At 42.8% G+C, this 20,225-nt stretch overlaps 2 protein-coding genes across 8 annotated transcripts; one reads left to right on the top strand and one right to left on the bottom strand.

The window, feature by feature from the left end:
• The first annotated feature begins 121 nt into the window (after positions 1-121).
• On the top strand, positions 122-13,395 carry kcnc1b (potassium voltage-gated channel, Shaw-related subfamily, member 1b). 5 transcript variants are annotated; one of them, XM_030096781.1, is made up of 5 exons: positions 128-854; positions 3,964-4,879; positions 5,489-5,662; positions 9,489-9,525; positions 13,307-13,388. In XM_030096781.1, exons 1-5 carry the CDS (start codon positions 291-293, stop codon positions 13,353-13,355), a joined length of 1,740 nt encoding a protein of 579 aa, XP_029952641.1. In that variant the 5' UTR covers positions 128-290; the 3' UTR covers positions 13,356-13,388. The 5 variants fall into 5 exon arrangements, with proteins under 5 accessions (XP_029952644.1, XP_029952641.1, XP_029952642.1 ...); XM_030096782.1 differs by lacking the exon at positions 9,489-9,525 and having other exon boundaries at positions 129-854; positions 13,307-13,395; XM_030096780.1 differs by lacking the exon at positions 13,307-13,388 and having other exon boundaries at positions 130-854; positions 9,489-9,886.
• sergef (secretion regulating guanine nucleotide exchange factor) lies at positions 9,814-19,267 on the bottom strand. 3 transcript variants are annotated; one of them, XM_030096792.1, is made up of 11 exons: positions 19,210-19,267; positions 18,822-18,960; positions 18,239-18,391; positions 18,021-18,115; positions 17,829-17,889; positions 17,624-17,737; positions 17,441-17,503; positions 16,927-17,098; positions 16,670-16,853; positions 14,654-14,690; positions 9,814-12,179 (listed from the first exon to the last, which is right to left on the bottom strand). In XM_030096792.1, the coding sequence occupies exons 1-11, from the start codon at positions 19,249-19,251 to the stop codon at positions 12,019-12,021; spliced, it is 1,221 nt and encodes a 406-aa protein (XP_029952652.1). In that variant the 5' UTR covers positions 19,252-19,267; the 3' UTR covers positions 9,814-12,018. The 3 variants fall into 3 exon arrangements, with proteins under 3 accessions (XP_029952652.1, XP_029952654.1, XP_029952653.1); XM_030096794.1 differs by having other exon boundaries at positions 16,670-16,836; positions 16,940-17,098; XM_030096793.1 differs by having other exon boundaries at positions 11,901-12,179; positions 14,658-14,690.
• Positions 19,268-20,225: the final 958 nt, after the last annotated feature.

Genomic DNA, 20,225 nt, shown 5'->3' with positions numbered 1-20,225 from the left:
TTGAGGAGCCCTCAGTTGTGTGACAGGTGTCTGCAGAAATCACAGGGGTTTTTTTTTCCTCTTTTCTTTTTCTTTTCTTTTTTAAACAGGGGATGTAGCCTGATGCGTGATCAAACAGGTCCGATTCCTTCCACAGTTTGCTGAGAAACGACAGACTGCTTCGCGCGCTGCTCTCTTTCATGTAAATCTCCGCCGTCGGTCTGATCACTTGTGTGCATTTAGTTGCACGTCGCGCCAAGACTCGCCTCTGCGATGAAGGGAACTTATTGGAGAAATGCCTAAGGGACGCGATGGGCCTGAGCGACGACAAGGATCGCATTGTGATAAACGTGGGAGGGATCAGACATCAGACATACCGCAGCACCCTTCGCACCCTACCTGGAACGCGCCTGTCTTGGTTGGCCGAGCCTGACGCGCCCAACCACTTTGACTATGATGCCAAGATCGAGGAATTCTTCTTCGACCGCCACCCCGGCGTTTTTGCACACATCCTCAATTACTACAGGACAGGTAAGCTGCACTGCCCGGCCGATGTCTGCGGGCCCCTGTACGAGGAGGAGCTGGCCTTCTGGGGCATCGACGAGACAGACGTGGAGCCGTGCTGCTGGATGACCTATCGCCAGCACCGGGAGGCAGAGGAGGCTCTTGATAGTTTCAGCGGGGGCGGCCTGTTAGACCTGGGGAACGACGAGGCTGAGCCGGAGGTGGAGCACGCCGAGGACGACGTGGATGAGATGACTCGCAGGCTGGCACAGGCGGACTGCCACGACACCCGGAGCGGGAGTCTGTGGAGCCGCTGGCAGAGGCGCGTCTGGGCTCTGTTCGAGGACCCCTACTCCTCTAAATATGCAAGGGTGAGTAGGTTTTTTACACATACTCCCTTGTGCTGGATTATGTCGGTGCTCATCCAGTTTTACCAAAGAGTTTGAGTTAGAGTTTGCCCAAAAATGAATTCATCTGCTCAGAAATATTTTAAAATCATTGAAACAAATCAATATGACTGCTTCTGCCTCTTATAAGTCTGGGATGTACATGAAGGCTTTTGATGACCTTGAATTTGCACTCCCAGGGGTCTCAACAGCAGGTCGGTGTGAGTGCAAAAAGAAAAAGGAGGGGGGAATGAACCACATTCATCAGTTCAAAAACAAAAGAACACACACACAAAAAATCCTAATTTCCAACCATCTCTAACTTCCTTGAGATCACAAAGAAAGTCACTTTGTCTCCTACAGGTCTTGGAATTGATTTTTATAGGACACAAGGTTCCCAGGACTGGCTGGCTCTTTGGTTAAATGGGTCAGCTGCACATTAGGAAACCAGATCTTTGGCACCACCATCATTATTATGGCAGGCGTCCAGAGAAGAATGAGGTTGCTGTTTGAGGTGACATTTTGAGTCTTTGTCATGGGCACTTTTCCATCCGAATGCAGTGTGGCTTGTTGGTGACAACACAAGGACTTTACACCTTTTGATTTTTTTTTTTTTTAGGTGACCCCCATAAAGACTACTGTGCTGCATGCTGCTTTAACAGCTGTTGCAGCTTGATCGGGGTAATTTGTTATCAGGCCCCATCCAGCAACAGACTTCACTGGGTTATCCTCACTATTACAGCAAACATAAGCAAAACAACAAACGACATAAAGAAACTGTCCCTCATAATGATAATTCAGAATTTAAACTTCTCAATGCAGGAAAAAAAAAATCCAAGAGCTGAAACTTCTGCTGTGCCCTACATTTAAAAATGAGCACAAGAAGAGCAGAGCGAGGAGGACTGACAAAGCCCCACCAAGACTCACAAGAAGATTAATTAGGAGTGAGCTTCAGAGTTAATTACAGACTCTCTTCAGTGGATACATCAGTGGAAAACCCTAGTCACTGAATATCACTGTATGGCTTGTAGTTTGTCAGCAACAGTGAAAATGAACCAATAATGTGATGTAATTTTCACCTGCTCCCCTCTCTTCAGGCCGCAGTGTTCCTTACTGACACAAACATACATAATGCAGGAGGTGGTCGGATGAGATGCAGCTTTAGACCAACAGTTTGAAAGTTTGTGTATTCGGGGCATTCACGGTCATCACGATAGTGGCTTAAAATAACCACTGCAGTGTGATGTATGTTTATTTTTATTCAGTCAGTCCTGTAAATCTATTCGCAAGGTGTTGCTGTTCAGCAAATAAAGTCTTACTAATATATCTCACCATGTCGTGATGTTTTGTCCAAGCAACTCTGTAAAAGCCAAAAAAGAAAATCTAAAAAAAAAAAAACCACACACACACACACACACAACTAAGACACCAGCAGGTGATAGAAATGAGATCAGCGTTTGCAGCGTGGTTGAACTGAATAGCATGGTACTGCAAGGAGCCCTTGCTATTTTGTACGGTACACACTGTAGAGGAGGTGGAGAAAACAACCCTATTACACAATCTGTTGAAACCTCAGCTTGTTTTTGCTCAGAAATCATCCTGAAATCACTCCTCTATTTTGTCAACAAAACCAGGACTGCATGAACCCGTCAAATGTGCGTCTGTTTTGAAATGAACTTTGATTACCTTTAAGTGCTGCTGTTGTCAGCACTTTATCTTAATGTTGCAATGCTGAATCTGAACTCAATCACAGTCATATATTACTTTACAGTGATTCATTTGCTATTAAGGAATATTCATTTTTGGGATCCTCATTATGAACTGCGATTCGATCTGATCTGATCAAAGAGGACAAACCATCCAAAGTAAACATCTGGCTTCCCTCTGGGTCCCTCATACGGGCTTGAAAGGGAAGCAGACATTAATAAGAAGTTATTTCCTCAATACAAAGCGGTGAATTGCCAGTGATGAGCTGTTGTCATGAGGGCCTGTTTTCCCGTTTGTGCTGCACAGTTTGCCGTCCTTCGCGACACACCGTGAATGAGCGTGACTGGTTTCCTTTGCTCAGTGGAATACAGAGACTACTCAAGCCCAGACCTGCCCTTTCTTAACTTACATCTTCTGCGATGCTGTTTATTATCCCTCCCTGATGTTTAACAGTGCCGTGCATTAGTTTGAGAGGGAGTGCAGAGCCTCTCTTAAAGACATCTTCGTGCAAGAACGAACTGCTATCGATCCAATTTCTGCAATTCATAGAATGATTAAGTACCTATCCTCGCTTGCTCACTGCTACTCTGTGCAAGAGTTCAGCTCAGATTCTCATTGAAGATAGGGACATTTCTCTGAAACTACAGTATAGTATGATCAGACTAACATGAATGTTGGGGTGCAGTCAATACCCCGGGGGGAATACTGTATCTGTTACACCCATGTAGTGTGCATGAGAAATATCAGTACCCAGATGTGATGAAATGTGATCATCTAATCAATACACAATGAAAGGTAAAGTACTCTCTTGCCATTAAGGGAAATGTGGGTTTCTCATAAAAGGCTGTCGTCAGCTCAGCTGTCCTCTCAGCTTGCTGTTATTCCCAAGAGTTGATCATCTGCACAGCATGACCTTGTGTAGGGGAAGGCTTAGTGTCTTCACTGGTGCTGAAGGGAAGATCCCCAGCCAAATCTAATCGAGGGGGTTGACCCCGATGGCCTGTTTGCTGCTTCTGATGCTGCCTCTTTAGAATTCTGCATGTAGCATACAGCTTGAAAAGAAAAAAAAAACAAAAACAATGACCTTGAGGTACAGTAGAGGGAGAAGAAGGAAGCTGACATCGATTGTCCCTTTCACAATGACACTTCAAAGAGAAGACACAGAGAGCGCGGCATGATGGTGCTGAGGCGTCTCTGCTGCTGACACTGTCAGACTAGATTCCATTTTCTCATGCTATAGATTGAATTGCATTGTATCTTCCTAGGATCGGCTGCTGGGCCATCAAGCTTGATTACCTGCATGTATTACTGAGCTCATTCCCCTCTCTGTCCTTCTCCTCTCTCCTCTGCTTTTCTTCGTCCGCACCCCATATATCCTCCTCCTCAGTGGGTGGCTCTGGCCTCGCTGTTCTTTATTCTGGTGTCCATCACCACCTTCTGCCTGGAGACCCACGAGGCCTTCAACCCCATCATCAACCGCACTGAGGTGGAGGTGGTGGACAATGTGACGGTGGAGAACGTTTACCAGGAGACGGAGACCGCGGCCTACCTCACCTACATCGAAGGCGTTTGTGTAGTGTGGTTCACTTTTGAATTTCTCATGCGAATAACTTTCTGCCCAAATAAGTTTGACTTCATTCGGAACGCCTTGAACATCATTGACTTTGTGGCCATCCTGCCCTTCTACCTGGAGGTGGGCCTCAGCGGGCTCTCGTCTAAGGCAGCTAAGGACGTCCTGGGTTTCCTGAGAGTGGTGCGCTTCGTTCGGATCCTGCGTATTTTCAAGCTGACCCGCCACTTCGTGGGCTTGAGGGTGCTGGGCCACACTTTGAGGGCCAGCACCAACGAGTTCCTGCTCCTCATTATCTTCCTCGCCCTGGGTGTCCTCATCTTCGCTACCATGATCTACTACGCCGAACGAATCGGAGCTAACCCCAACGACCCTCGAGCCAGCGAGCAAACACACTTCACGAACATCCCCATCGGGTTCTGGTGGGCTGTGGTGACCATGACGACCCTCGGCTACGGAGACATGTACCCTCAGACGACCTGTGGTATGCTGGTTGGAGCCTTGTGCGCCCTGGCGGGCGTGCTGACCATCGCCATGCCCGTCCCCGTGATTGTCAACAACTTCGGAATGTACTACTCTCTGGCCATGGCGAAGCAGAAACTACCAAAGAAAAAAAACAGGCATATCCCACGGGCACCCCAACCAGGTTCTCCCAACTTCTGTAAGACAAGCATCAGCTCCCAACACCATAGCCCTATTGCCCATGACGACGTTTTCGAGATAAAATTCCAAGGTAGGGACTACGTACGACACCCTTCCTTTCTCACGTACTGTTGCATCATTAACTCTCGGTCCTCCACAAACAGCCACATTACTATTCAGCTGTTTTACTCTCTGTCTGTTCCCTTACTTCAGTCAGCTGATGATTCAGACACGAGATTAAACAAAAGAATTTCCCACTGAAAACAATCAATGAAATATCTGATGAAAAGCATATTTGATTGTGGATGGGAGTGTAGAGATTGAGGAAGACCGTGAGAAATCTTGCTATTGATTTTGCAATTCTTAATGCAGTGATTCACTCCTTCTCTCTCTTAAGACTAACCCGAGACTATGTATTTGTAATGTTTAGAACTAGGTAAGTGGATACTGAGAGTCACTTGATGCCCCTCTGGTGCCATTAGCGCAAGGACCGTCAATTTATTTTCAAACATGCATAAAGGAACAGAGCGTTGATAAAACACAGCAAAAAACATGAGAAAATCTATATTCAAATGTGTGTTAACTCCATATAGTCAGTTATGCAAACAATGCTGAAATGGAATAACAAAATAGGCTGGTGTATAAAACCAGTTTTTTTTTGTCTTGTTTCATTTTTTTTTTTTGTTTTTTTCGTTTGAAGATTCCAAGCTGAATGGCGAGGCAGCTAACGCAGCCCTGGCAAACGAAGACTGCCCCCATATAGACCAGGCCATATCGCCGGAGGAAATCTTCAGCCCCGGCGAGCGAGAGCGGCCCTGCTTCCTGGTCACCACTGCTGAACGCCCCAACCACACAGGGGGCAGAGTGAGGAGGGGTACGTACAGTAACAGCCAATCACAGGCCCCCCTGAGACACTGACACCCTGTAGCCCGATAGACAGGACACTCTCCTTTATGCCTATTTGCTGAGTGTTACACCTCAGTAATTGACAGGCAAACACAAACACATACACATGTGCACACACACCACACACACACACACACAAAAAAAACAACAACAACAAACCTCTTATTACAACCTGCACACACTTTAACAGCAGCTGCTTGTCCTCACTCAGTCATTATGCTGGGATTTGTATATATTTCAACTCACAAAAACATATTGTTGAGACCAAGCACAATCACCAGAAATGTCAAGAATTGTCCACATCTACATAATATATTTTTTGATACCATGCATAATGTAATACCCTTATTTATTTACCAGTAAGAAAGCTATTTTCGAGATTTCTATGATCTAGAATGTGTTGTTGTCTTACACGAGTAAGAGAGTATTTATGTGCTACACGTGTACCATGTATGTATATGTGTTCTAATGATAAATACCATGCGGGACCCTGACTTACAAGTACATTGCTCTTGACCATAACGGTGCATGAAGTGTCTTGCTGATGGGTGCTATCAGTATGGTGAAGGAGCACAACACAGACGGATGAAGGCTAATATTTTTGAGACGAGAAGTCAATCGCTGATTCACAAATTTCTATACTTTAATAATGCGATGAAACTCCTTTTTAAGCCAAACTATTTAATATTAATGCTCAGAACATTCCTCTTTGAAAATGGTAAAAGCGTCCTGCTGTGTGCGGTAAGCGGCATACAGTGTGAAATTCCACCTGTAGCTGAGAAAACATTCCCTGCCTGAGGTGCCTACCTTTCTTAGTCTTTTACAGTGTTATACTCCGAACCATTCCAGTACCACCCGGTGCATGCTGTTGTACTCCTGATGCACTCAATGCATGGAGAATAATATTCTGTCTCAAGTCTGTGTTGACCTGTTTCTTTGGAGACAAAAACAAGAAAGCAACAGGTGTAGTATTACCAGTGAGGACCACCAAAAAAAAAAAACATTCTGTCATGGATTCAGTGCTGCAGTGTACTCAGAACGTTCTCTGTCTTTCAACTGAAGGTTATGAAAAGCCTTGGAGCCTTAACAGCATGTCTGGCATGAGCGGGGATGCCTCTGGAGTGTCCTCAGTGTCCGCCCTGCCCTGCAGCCCACCCTGTCTAATGCAGCACTCACATTCTCCCATCCCATCCATTATGTAGCATGGTTGAGTAGCAGACACAATGCCATTGGAAGGCCAGTCCACACTCCTCTTCTAATCCTTCCTGTCAGACTTTTTTCCTTTTACACTTGCCTTCGCTCCTGCTTTGTTTTTTATTTATTTTTTTCATTTTTACTTTTATTTTTCTGAAAAAAAATGTACTTAACTGTGCTTATACTTAAGCTTCCCAAGTGTTATCCTTGGGTGTGTCATCATATCGTAGAGTAGAAAACATTGGGACATGCCACTCTGCATGGGTCACCTCAGTTGCAGACGAAGCACTGTTCTAATTTTACCACAGGCTGACCCCTCTCTTTTCCCTGTCTTGACATCATTGCCTGTTGCTCTGTTGCTTTTGATCTCTCATACTCCTCTGCCAGTAACCTTTATCTCATTTGCTTTTTTTTTTGTTTTGTTTTTTGTTTTTTTAATTTATAATTTTGTGAAGTTTCATAAGATGTAAACCCTGCTAGTTTTATGCTGGACATGGCTTTTTAAACATATCCTAAAGCTGTTAAGGGAACTACTCTTAAAGTGCTTTGCAAAGTAGAGACGTTATCATTCTGAAAGTGCAATCCAGACGCAATGTTACCTGAGGGACCACTGAAAAAAAGAAAAAGAAAAAAAAAAAGAGAGAGAAATTGAACGCCTTGTTCACGATGTCCAATGCAATATGGAGATGATGACGATTTCGTTGAAACCAGTGATGACTGCATCTAATGTCAACTGAACTAAAACTGTTTATTCATTTGCATGAACTGCATGAGAAATTATGTTCGGCAAGAAGCTAACTGTATTGCAGTAACTGTAAAGAAACATTTTACTTTAAAAAAAAAAAAAAAAAAGCTTTCAGAGCTTTGTCATTTTATGCATTTTGGGACAGCTTTACAAGAGACTCAGTCACAGCAGAGATGTTTATGTAGCCACCATTTTTTGCCTTTCCCCAAATTCATATATTTATTTTCTTGCTATTATTTAAGTGGGGCCTCCAACTGAAATTGATTCAACTTGAAGAATTATAAAGCCAACCGATGCTGTTATGAGCATAAATGCTTTTTATACAAAATATATTTACTGGTAGTTTTTAAACTGTTTAAATAAGCTGCAGCAACTCCTTTCACTGCTGTGCTGCTAAATTAAGGCAGGACTCATGAATTATGAAACGGTGCCTTCATATCTGGTGAGGCAAAGTGAAAGAGAGGAACGGACCGACATGATATTACGTAAGTGCTCCTCGTGTAGCAACCTTACACTTTATACCATGCTCATAACAGTGTAACTAAAGCTTTATTTTGAAAGGTGCACCTTAGATGTTTTGCACCACCCTCGAAACCTTAGTCTTGCTTAAAAAATGAAAAAAAAAAAATCTTAATTATCGATCCACTATTGAACATGTAGTACAGTTTTAAACATTTAGATGGATATATAGTAGATATAGCACAAAGAAAAAGCAGAGAAACACCAACCTCAGAGTCTTGATTTTTGTATATTAAAGCACAAAATATTCTGAACGGGGACCAAGCAACTTTCCAGAGCCAAACTTCAACGACTTATGATTAACTTGAGATGTCACGATGAAACCTGCAGCATGTATGTCTATTGATTTAAAACATCAATACTGTCACACGTATTGATCTTGACTCACTAATTATGCACAAGATTTTCAGGGCACTTTAACAAATTTCATGTCGACCAATCCAGAAATGTTCATTTCTAGAAAGAAAACAAAAGATATAGTAAATATAGCAACTCATCTCTAAGTTCTGTTTTGATTCTCAATGAGCAGTTTTACATTTCCAGTCATGTCTCTTGTGGTAATTAATGGTCGTTATATATTTAAGTAAGAAAAAAAAAACAAACTTGTGAAGATTTGATGTGAAGAGATGCAGGTGAATTATATGCTCATGCAATTCAAGCAGGGGGGGAAAAAAAAACAACTACACTAAGATATAGTGTTGGATGTGGGTCTACTTGGGGAAAGGTAAATGCATGTATTTTACATTTATGCAACAAAAAAAAAGTATTCAAATAAAACATGTACATATAAGTCCTTGCATGTAATAAATTTTATATACAATGAGTTTTTAGACTCCGTTTTTTTTTTCAACAGCACTGCATACATACATCTTTCCTTTCCCACTGGCTCATGGCTAGTGTTTTCAACTGCTGTTTGACCCTCCGTGTGACCTGTGTCCGGGTCAAAGAGAGCATTCCAGAGCGGGTTGACTGTGAGAGCATGATGCAAAGTTTCCGAACGCATGACGATGACTGGTATACCGTACATCGACCTGTACAAGACGGCATGACCCGGCATGTTTTATTAACCAACTCAGAACATAACCTCTGCACACAGACAGTGGTGTCTGCCGCCTCGGCTCAGCATGGGAACTACATGGTAAACCCAGCATTTACCATGAGGAACTGAAGGAGCACATTTTCTTTACTCTCCAAGCTAGTCTCATTTTTGACCTCTCCCCGCGTCACAGAGGTACCCATCACCGCCATCACTTCCACCGTTCCACGTAATTTGTGTAATAATTTATTTTTGTTATTGTTTTTTTGTTTTTGTTTTTTTTGTTTTATATGTTTATAGAGAACCAGCGACAGCACCGGAGCAGACAACCAACAGAGTCAGTTTGTGTTATGAACCATGGTGTACCAACCACTATGTGTATGACCCATAACGGCCCATCACCCACCTGATAGTGCTGTAGCATTGTTGTGTGTATACTTAGCATTTTTAAATGGGTGTGACAGTGACAACCTGTACATCGCAAACTCAGCATAGATGTAGCACTGAGGAAGTTTTGTTGTCAAGCCTTATGTAGCTCAGTATGTGACTGGTTACTGTGTTGTAATTTGTGTGCCTATATTTTTTGGTGTGTGCCAGTGCTGTAAATATGCTTTTTTTTTGTGTGTGTGTGCCGAAGCTGTGTGTACCAATGTTTTCGAGTGATCATCAAATATCTGTGTGCTTCTTCTGTTGAAAGGGAAAAAAAAAAAAAAAATGTTGCTCCGACTTTATTCACATCCTCTTCAGCAAAAAACAAACAAACAAAAAAAAAAACTTGTCACTTGTCAGCAAGACTTAACAGTTGGAAACAGATGGATAACTTTGCACTGTCATGGTCACATTTTTGTAGACTTTTTGCACTGTTTTGCACCAGTGAACTTTTGACATTCCTTTGGTATATTTTCATGCATTAAATAGATAAACTAAACAATAAAATAATAATAATAATAATAATAATAATGATGGAAAAGGGGTCATAAGACCACTATAACTTGAGTATTTCTGCATTATTATGGCAAGTTGTGCTGTTTGAAAATGGTTATTAATAGAGATGAAATTCAGGATATTAAAAGAGGAATAATAGTCATTTTTTTTATTTCAGGTACAATTTATGGATCAAATACATATATCCATACTATAGTTAGGACATTATTGCTTATTCTGTTGAACAGAAGTAATAGTTTGACAATCATGTACAATTGGATTCTTTGTTTTCTGTGCACGTGCAAATTGGAATATTAGTGTAAAAATACAAACTAATGCCAAAATCATGACATTCATCATCCTGGACAAGTGCCTCTGTTATGCAAATCCTTCTTATCATTCAGGAGTATAGCTTAACCTACATTATAAACCAATGTATGTGTTCTGTTAAATTAGCCATCAGCCACCAGCCACTGACATAATGATCAAGTTCAATATTCAAAAGTGTACAAATACGGAAAAGGACGCCCATTGGGATCAGCTTCCAAACGCGAGCAAAACTAATTAAAGCGCATGAAAACTGATTAACAAAAACGTACAGATCCAGATTGTTTGTGTGGAAAAGTTAGTGAGAAGGGACCAACTTTTTACCAAACAACTGCAACCACACTGCCAACAACTCGCTGGGATCTGCATGCGGTCCGGTGAAGCAGATCTAGTTCTGCCAGTAGAGCCGAGAATCAATGGGGAGGCGGGGACGGCGTGCTCGTCGCCGTCCAACCAGATGAAATCAAAGATAACAGCAGCTACTAACTTGAAACGGAATCAATAATGCAACTAAGAGGCAACTATTGTGTGCCATTTAGTGAGATCACGGAGTGTGTGTTTTGAACACCGTGCATTTTGTGGTTAGTTATCCCAATAAGGTGTTCAGTGATCGTTTTTATTGGTTTGTTGTTTAGGGATTTTTTTTTTTTTTTTTGTGTCTTTTTTGACTAACCAAGTTCAGACTTGTACAATAAATAGTGCTAAATAAAAAAAAACACAGAAAACAATTTTTTTTCAATGAGTGCTGATTTATTTATTTTTTTGTTCAAAACTAATCAGGGTAAAACCTCTTTAATTTCCCAAACAGAACTGCAGTGATGACTTTGCTTTCCACATTTGGCTTGCATAAGCCAAAATTAAATTTATTTGTGAGCCTCTAAAATTAATTTAAAAAATGAGCTTGGCTCAGACCGAAGCCCGTTACAGTTGCGACCGGTCCGCAGGTACTGCACTGCGGCTGTCCGCCGCTTATGAATATGTAGGCGGGGTCTCCGCAGTGAGGAGCGGCCTCTCGATATGTATTAACGAAGTATGAAAGCGCATTAAAGAAAGTGACGGGGTACATAAATAAGACGCGGACAGGTGAAATCTGTGCGAGGGGTAAATCACGAGATGACAGGCAGATTTTCAGTATGATGCACAGAGATTGACTGCCTCCTGACACCCAGGATCACAGCAATAAAACCGGTGACATGTGAAGATAGAGCTGCGGCGGCGGCGCAGCCCATCCCTCACACCGTCTCTAACAGCGTCGCCCGGGAAGACAAACGCCAGGGCTGAACCTGCAGCTATAGGTACGGCCGTATCAATTGCCCTCATCGTGTCCATCAAAGTAACAGGCCGGCCAGAGAAATGATGACCTCTGCCACATGCGGCATAACTCAGCCTGGGTCCAACAATACATACGATATTTATGACAAGAACTGTCTTCTCAAGTGGCTTGGATCATCTTTTGCTGAAGGCAAAAGTTACTGGACAGTCAAGGAAATATGTTGATCCCAAACAGTCATTCCTTATTTCACGGTGTCTGATCGCCGCGCTGAATCAAAGTTACTGCTCCAATGATTCAGCTTGATCTCTAGTCTGCCGTCGCAGCGCTCACTGCCAAGGAGTGTCCGGCTCCGCAGCCGGCGAGGAGCGGTCTGAGCCCACAAACGAGCTGTGGATGAGAGACGTCTGTCTGCGAGCCGTCTCCACACATCCCGTGTTCGTTCCAGCCCCACGAGAGGAGGCGGCCCCCTGGAAAGAAGAAGGGTCATGGGGTCAGTGAGGCTGGCAGGGGAGCGCCGGGGCTCCAGGCTGCTGCACTGTAGGTTCTAGGCTAAAATTAACAACCTAGATTTAAAAAGAAAAGGGGGGAGGAGTGCAAAAAAAAAAAAATCACACAGACACACACACACACACACACACTCTGTTCCCAACGTTGACAGCTGACCAATAATGAAGACTCCCTGCTCCCCACAGCTGGCGAGCTTGTTGGTGGGTGTGGTCAGGTCTGCATCACCGCGGAGACACGTGCCATGGCAACACAGTTACCTAATAGGCTCCATTGCCATGGCAACAGAAGCGAGCTTGCTTTCTCAAGGGTAACACGTCTTCAAGCTTTCCCCCTGTCCTGCAGTCCTGTGCTCTTCATGCCATCTTTCCATTTGTTCCATCAAGCGGCTCCTTTTGTCTTCCGTCTGTCCGCTGTCAGTCTCTGAGTGCCGGATTGGGATTGGACAATAGATGCGCGCAGATTTTTTTTTTCAGAAGGTAACAGACCAGGATATCAAGCCAGCAGCTTATGTCGATGTGACAGTCTGCCAGATAAGGCACATGCCTTAAACACACACACAGACACACAGACACAGACACACACAGTCTTGTTCTTAATACGCTACACTTACAGTTAATTTATACACCTGAACTACAGATTTTCCAGGTCCTTGACTCAGATTGAACCGTGAACATTTTGTTAATAATAAATTCTCATTTTGGTGCTCTGCTGTATTCCATGGACTCACTGACTGGAGTCGTGCACATCAGTGTTTCCATGGCAACCAAGTGCCTTCACAATATTCTGCACACCAAATGGAGATCAATCCAGAAACAAAACCAAAAAGCCATTTCTTTGTAAACAAATCCTGCCATTGTTTCTTCAACACTCGACAGTTTCGAATTTCACACCTCACTAACAACACACCACAGAGACACAATCTGCAAGGGTTTGATTTTTTTTTCCGCCCTTTCTCTTTTAAATAACGCCATGACTTGCATCATTCCACAAGCGAAACATTTTTAAAGTGAGATCTAAGCTGGGGTGTTTGTGCTACTACAGTCTCATGCAGTGGAGAATGTTCACACGAACACACATCTCTCCTCAGATTGGATGAGCTGTGCCCACAGAGTCTTTGGCCCGTCTCCCACTACTGACCACCAGTGACGAGTTTTCACACATGATGGAACGCTGTCTCAGGTGCAAATGGGCAGAGGCTGAGGAGGCGACAGATCTCGCGAGCGGCGTGCAATGCTCTCCGCTCCTTGCCGCCTGACCTACTTCAGCACCAGAAATAGCAGCACTCAGGTCTCTGCTTCGCTGTTTCACTGCTCCCGCCACCCGGCTGGAGACAGGCGGAGGAGCGGAGGAGATCGCGGCGGAGGAGCAAGACGTTGGAGGTTCACACGAGCGCTTTCTTTACCGATTCTGCTTTCTCACCCAGTGATTCCCCCCCCCCCCCCCCCCCCCAACCAGTAACTTTTCACAGTGAGGACCGTCTTTTTGCAAGGATTTGGCAGCGTGATGGAAAGTCATTATAATTTCCTAATTATACTGACATGTCCGTTATCCTCATCCTGACATTTGGTCAAAGCTTTAGAGATGGATGACTTCAAAGCTTGTACAAACAATGATGTTCTCTCTAACGGAATGCTGCACTTTTACTTCAGTGTTGATCTGTGATATTTATAATCAAGTTGATGTTAAAAAAAGCTAAAAAATTGGGTCAGTGTTTAAAATTTAACGCCTTAAGATTTTACTTCCAAATATTTTTGTGGTGAGTTGGTGACTGTAGGAAAGCTTGGGACTTGACGCACAGCCAAGAAAAAAAAAAGCACATTTAACGTCTCTGTAATTCCAGGGACTCAAAAAGATATTTTTTTTATCATTGTCTAGTTTTCTTTGGGATGTGCACAACTACAATGTTTCTAATCAGCTCTCTTTTTTTTCTCCTTTGGATATGAGATGTCCTTTCAAACATCGGACAGGAAGAACATGCTTGTAATTGTGTGAGTGGTTGACTCGGCTCTTTTACAGGCCTATTTCGCATAATTGCTTTTGTAAATGAGACCCATCTATCCATGCGATAATTACATTGTGATGCCAGCCACAGAGCGATGGGCTGACCTCAGAAATCCTCAACAGTCTCACCACAATGAATTTTTCATACTCATGTTTGAATTAACGTAGTATCAGTCACTTTCTGATCCTTTAATACAAAAGGAAAAGACGAGGGTGGAATGGCTTAATCCTCACCGGTGTGTATTCTCTTGTTCTCCTTGTAGTCAGAGTCGGAGTCATGTCGGGCCAGAGAGCACGGCTCATAAAGTTTGAGCTTTCCATTCAGTGTCTCATTAAAATCAGTCCCTTCAATGGTATTTCCTGTTTATTTGTTTGACATTTATGATGCGACAATAAATAAGAGAAGTTAGGATCGTGTTAGTGTGAGACTCACCTACAATGGCAAGGTTGTGTTCAGATCCACAGCTTATCTGTGGAGAAGGAGATTAGAAAAATATGCGTAAGTAACTGACAAAAGACAGAAACAAGGAGGGGAAACCCTCCCAGAACCCTACTTTTTCTGAATGAAACCTGTCACGACTTTAATGTTTTGCTTCCTGTTCCGTCCCAGGAATTGAGAGAACTCATTGAAATGCGAGTTAATTATTGATCTTGAAACGAAACCCTTTGGACGCAGCTTTAAATAGGCAGAGCTTTATTGCTCAAACAATATTTGCTTCCCGGTACAGTCTGAATTGCTCTGTTGACGCACACACCTGTGGCAAGCCATGGAAAGAATCAACCCTATTGATTGCTGAACCGCAGACATATTGTAATTTATTTTTCCAGGAACATCCTGGGTAAATATTTACTCGGTATTTCCAATATGAATGTACACAGACTAATGCTATGAGGAGGGCTCAGAGAAATTTACGGCCCACTCAACTAATTCATCTTGCCTTTACACGTCGGGGTGACAAGGCTTTGACATACGTCAGCGCGGCTGCAGTGATCAGTGCGCAGAGGGAGGATGATATAGCCCCTGCCCTTGCCCATCCCTGACATTCACGTTATTGGCAACGATTTCCGACAATAGAGTTGCCATTTAGGCTGCGGGGTTAACTGCCGCAGTCCTGTGACACTCGCACGTAAACTGTCCCCACGGGAGGGGAAAGCGCCGCCTTTACTCAATGGAAATGGTTTTTCTCGCTGCTGGGTAATGATGGCAGCGTGCGTCTGTGCGCGAGCTATTGTGATGCTGCTCATTATGGACCTTCTCTTCAGGGGCTCTGAGAATATCTCATCTCCAGCAGCTTGAGCTCTGTTTTCGGTTGTGTGCTGCCTCCTGGTGGAGGATCACAAGACCTCAACAAGAAGCTGGCTCATGTTAAATAAAATAAATAAATGAACAGAGCACATGATCAACGACAGACTACAGTGACTAAAAGTCATTTTCTTTTACATGTACAATTTATCCTGTCCAGGAAGAGGGATAATGAGGGTACGTTTGTGAAATTGTCTGATCTGGATTCATTTTCAAGGGCTGGCCAAGTGGTTCTTTACGATGGGACATGATTACTAAGAAGCTGCGTCGTGGAAGCAGCACCGCCACATAATCCACAGGCAAAATGGTTATTATTCCAGATCATTTTATGTTAAGTTTTTCATTTCGTTGACATTATTACAATGAGAAAACAGTCAAGAATGTCTAAACAGAATTTGACTTATTCAAAAAATGATTTCATATATTCATTCAGTTGAAAAGAAAGGCTTTTTTTTGTTGGTTTTTTTTGCTGATTAATTTACTTTTCCATACAAATGGTTCATTATTTAATTCCCCAACATTTCTGTACCTCCGATTGTTACAGAAGATCGTTTCTGGCATAATAAAGCATGTTGAGAAGTCTTCTTGAAGTTGTATCTTTCATTATTCAGAGACATTTTTTCCCATACAGAGGAGGACACTCACTTCGGATGCATTCAAATTATGAGGTGTGTTTGAATAAACGTCAGGAATCCTAAAGTATCTCAAGGTTGAGGGTGTCCTTTTTTACAGAACTCAAAATATGTGCAGAATAATCTACGCTTATGAGCAAGAATAAACTTCATTTCAGTCGTACTTTTCATGATTATATCAGTGTTTCACACAATATCTAAAGTGGAATTTATCATTAAATTCAGATTGCTGGACTTAAGAGGTCGAAGGGGTTCTTTAAACTAACAGATGCTTGGCTAATAACTGTGTCAACAGATATGAGAATTTTAAAAAGTATTCTGCATTAAAATAAAAATATTACATCCGACTCTCAATTCATAGCAGAGCTTCCCCCCCCCCCCCCAAAAAAACTTATTTATCAGTTGTTTGTATTTGGTCCAGAATACCAGGGAGATAGAGATTCCCCACCTTGCAGGGACACATCTAGAACATAATTTAGCTGTTTACAAATTGGTAGAAACACAGATGTCCTACCTGCGTTGCTCCGCAGAGCTCTTTAACCTCAGCAGGTGTGCAAACTTTCAAGCTGCCACCGTCTGCTGCCGGGCTTGTTGACTGCTGCTTTGAGTCCTTATTTGTCGATACTCGTCGGCCCAGCTGTCCATAATCTCCTCTGCCCCATGTGAACACCCTGCCACTCGCTGAAAGTAAATGCAACCTGTTCAAATGGAGCAAACTGTCCCTTAAATCCTGCTAAAACTGGTAACCGCCGTGTGCAGAATGTGTTTTACAGTGTCAGCGTGCCTGTTTGAGCGACAACGTGTGTCCAGCCGCTCCACACGTTAATGACTTTCTCTCCGTCCAACAGAGATCTTCTCAGGAGAGTGGGAGACGGGAGAAAGGGCTCTGTGGTGGCCAGCTGACCATGCTTGTTGCTTCCCCAAAGGAACAAATCACCATCTCCTGCACACACACACACACACGGGACAGGAGGACCATTACTCTTCATGCTGCAGAGGCAGCAGCAGAAAAGCAATTGACGAGCACTGGTCAACTAATTACGAGGACAGAGAGGATGCCAGATTGATTTATGAGCATGATGTTGAAGACAAGTCACAACTAAAGCCTGCACATGTAAAAGCTCCCTATGGAAAAAGAGGACAAACAATGGATCTGTTAGTAAAGCATCACCTCCCTCAATCATGTTTACTTCTCTCCTGTGCAGTGTAGTCACTGTATTTGCTTTCTGTAAACCTCTGATGTCTGTAAAGAGTAAGAAACAAGCCTGTAAAGCTAGTTTCATACCTGTAAGGCACACGCTGTGACATGAGCCTGCTGCTACCAAGCGTGACATCCTGTGATCCAGACCTGCAACATGAACACAATACATTTATCATGTCTATAAATCATCTACAAGAAAAAAAAAGTAAACAAAACTCTAAAAGTATATTAAAATTATTTTTTTCTAAACAGCAAAACCTAACTTACCTGGTACCAGTGAGGGCACCTTAGAGCTGAGGTGTGGTGGAACAGGCAGTGGACTGAGAGCTCTTTTAGCATGACTATAAAGACCCGTCCCCCACTGATAAACAGCACCAGAGTCTGAAAGCCAGATACCAGATATTCATTGTTTTATTAGAATTCAAATTCAAATCAAACGTTGCCATGTGGACAGTTGATGGTGCTGCCTTACCAGTAACAGCAAGCGAGTGTCTCAGTCCTGCTGCTACACTCACTACTGGCTTCTTCAGACTCTGAATGAAAAAAAAAAAAGAAACAATACAATGTTATGATTGCTTCATGCAATCTAATTAAACTGGGTGTTGGTTTAAACAGGTCTGACATCTCAACACTTATTGAGCAGCTTCAAGAGAATTGTGTTTACCTCGACAACAAGCAGCTCTGCAGAGTGTGTGACTGTCTGTCCAACGCCCAGTTGACCAAATGCATTTGATCCACATGCCAGTAACTGACCACGATCTGTTCAATGGACATAAAAAGGAAAAGGTTTTCTCACTAACTAAATCACATTAATATCCTCGTGAACAAGCAATTTCAAGTGTAAGGGAATATAAATACTGTCAAGTACTAAAAATTGCTCACCACTGAGAAAAAGAGTAAAATCCCAACCACAGGCTACATCTGTGATTCTTCTATTCGGGACAGGGCAGTGATGAAGAACTAAGATGTCGGTCTTGTGGCCGAGTCCCAGCTGGCCTTTGTGATTCTGTCCACACACAAACACTTCGCCACTCTCTGTTAAACACAAAATCTAAGTCTGAAAATACAGTCATGCACAAACAGAAGAGAGAATTTATAAACTTTAAATTCAAAAAGGAGGAAAAAAGGTGAGTGGATGACCCTGAAGATTCAGGTGTTTCAAAACAAGTCAAGGGACAACACAATTATAAAGAGACCATACACAGGAGTGACTGCAACCAAATAAACATAAATGGTCTTGTCTTGGTTTCGTGCTGGTCTAGGAATTATCTGCTCGTTAGTGATCTTTACTACAACATTGCATTAAGGCGAAACCACAAATCTCATTCTGAAAAACTACTTTGTCTCCAGGAGGAGGCGCCAGATGACCGGTAATAGAGTTAGCATTCTTCAACACATTTTGAGCATCAGGTGGACAGAGACGGGAATCATTGGCAGTTCGTTCTGGGTGCAGACACGACCGTACCGGTGATCACCACGGTGTGTCCCCCGCCGCCGCTGACCGTCCGGACCGCCCGGTTCTGCAGAGCGGAGCTGTCAGAGAGCCGAGGCACGGACTGGTCCTCCACATCTCCCTGTCCCAGCTGCCCGTAACTGTTGGCTCCCTAACAGAAACCACATCGATCATAAACTGTATCGGACTACTCGGTCCAGCTGTTGGAGCTCAGGTCACCATCAGCCCCACATCAGTCAGTGTGTTAGCAGGCTAAGCTAATGCTAGTAGCAATGTGTAGCGCTGTCACGTCGCTGATAAAGCGACACTTTACTACTAGAAGTCAGGACTGAAGCTGATTAAAGTACACGACCTGATGCAAAGCATTTGGAACAGTTAGTGGCGGAGAAAACAAACTTACCCAAGAATGTAAACAAAAGTCCAGCAGTGAGCGTGTTTCCATGGAGCGCCGTGGGGTACGATTTACGACAGTGTCGTGAAGCGGTACCGCACTGCTGCAACGAAGACTTTCAACTTTCTACAACTGTGGAAAGAGGAGAAAGAAACTGCTGTATGTTACGAATTATAAAGTCTTGATATATTTAGAGGAGGACTTAAAAATTAAATGACACCTGTACACGTTTTCATTCCAAAGTTGCTTTTTTTAGAGCTTGTAAGAATTTTGAAATATCGACTGACGAGGCGTGGTGGAGGTGACGTATCAGCGTGGCCGCCATCTTGGATGAGGACCGCTTTCGCCTCCGGTACATGTACTTCTACGGAGGTAAGAGGTCTTCATGAAATTAAAATAATAATTTAATTGAGTGCATGGCCAATGTTCACGCAGTTTGGATTGTGCGAAGCTACAGAGATGTAGTTATGGTGAAAGTTACCTTTTGTACGTTGTTTTAGAGCTCATTTCACAGCTCTTTCACTGACACTCTTCATCTCAACTCGTGTGCTTGCATGTGTACGTATGTGTTTATTTTCATTTTTTTAAACTGATTTTAGAATTGTGTATTTCGCTGGGATGTGCATCCAGACAAGAAGGTAAAATGTAATTCCCACCAGTATAGATGATACCTTAAAAAATACAGAAAATATGCAAGAATATCAAATAGAATTAAAATTATTTGATGACTAACAGTATTTTAGTTGTATGAGACTGCTGAATTGATTTCTCCTTCAGAGTAATACAATTACTAAAATAAAATGGGTAGTTTCTGATGGTTAAATTAACAAATAGACAAGTATTTTTGCTTGAGCAGAGTGGCCACAGACTTTCTATTCTATGGGACATTCGTCATATTAAACTTTTCCAAAGATAAGCAGTTTAATAGATTGAAGAGCTTTCTTAGTCCTTGAAGCATGAGCAGTCTCTCAGCAGCATCCATTCAAGCTCTAAACACTTTCCATTTACAATTTTCATCATAAGAA

Source organism: Salarias fasciatus, chromosome 7 (assembly GCF_902148845.1).
Source record: "Salarias fasciatus chromosome 7, fSalaFa1.1, whole genome shotgun sequence".
Taxonomy (NCBI): Eukaryota; Metazoa; Chordata; class Actinopteri; order Blenniiformes; family Blenniidae; genus Salarias; species Salarias fasciatus.
This window is presented reverse-complemented; position numbering and strand designations above follow the sequence as displayed.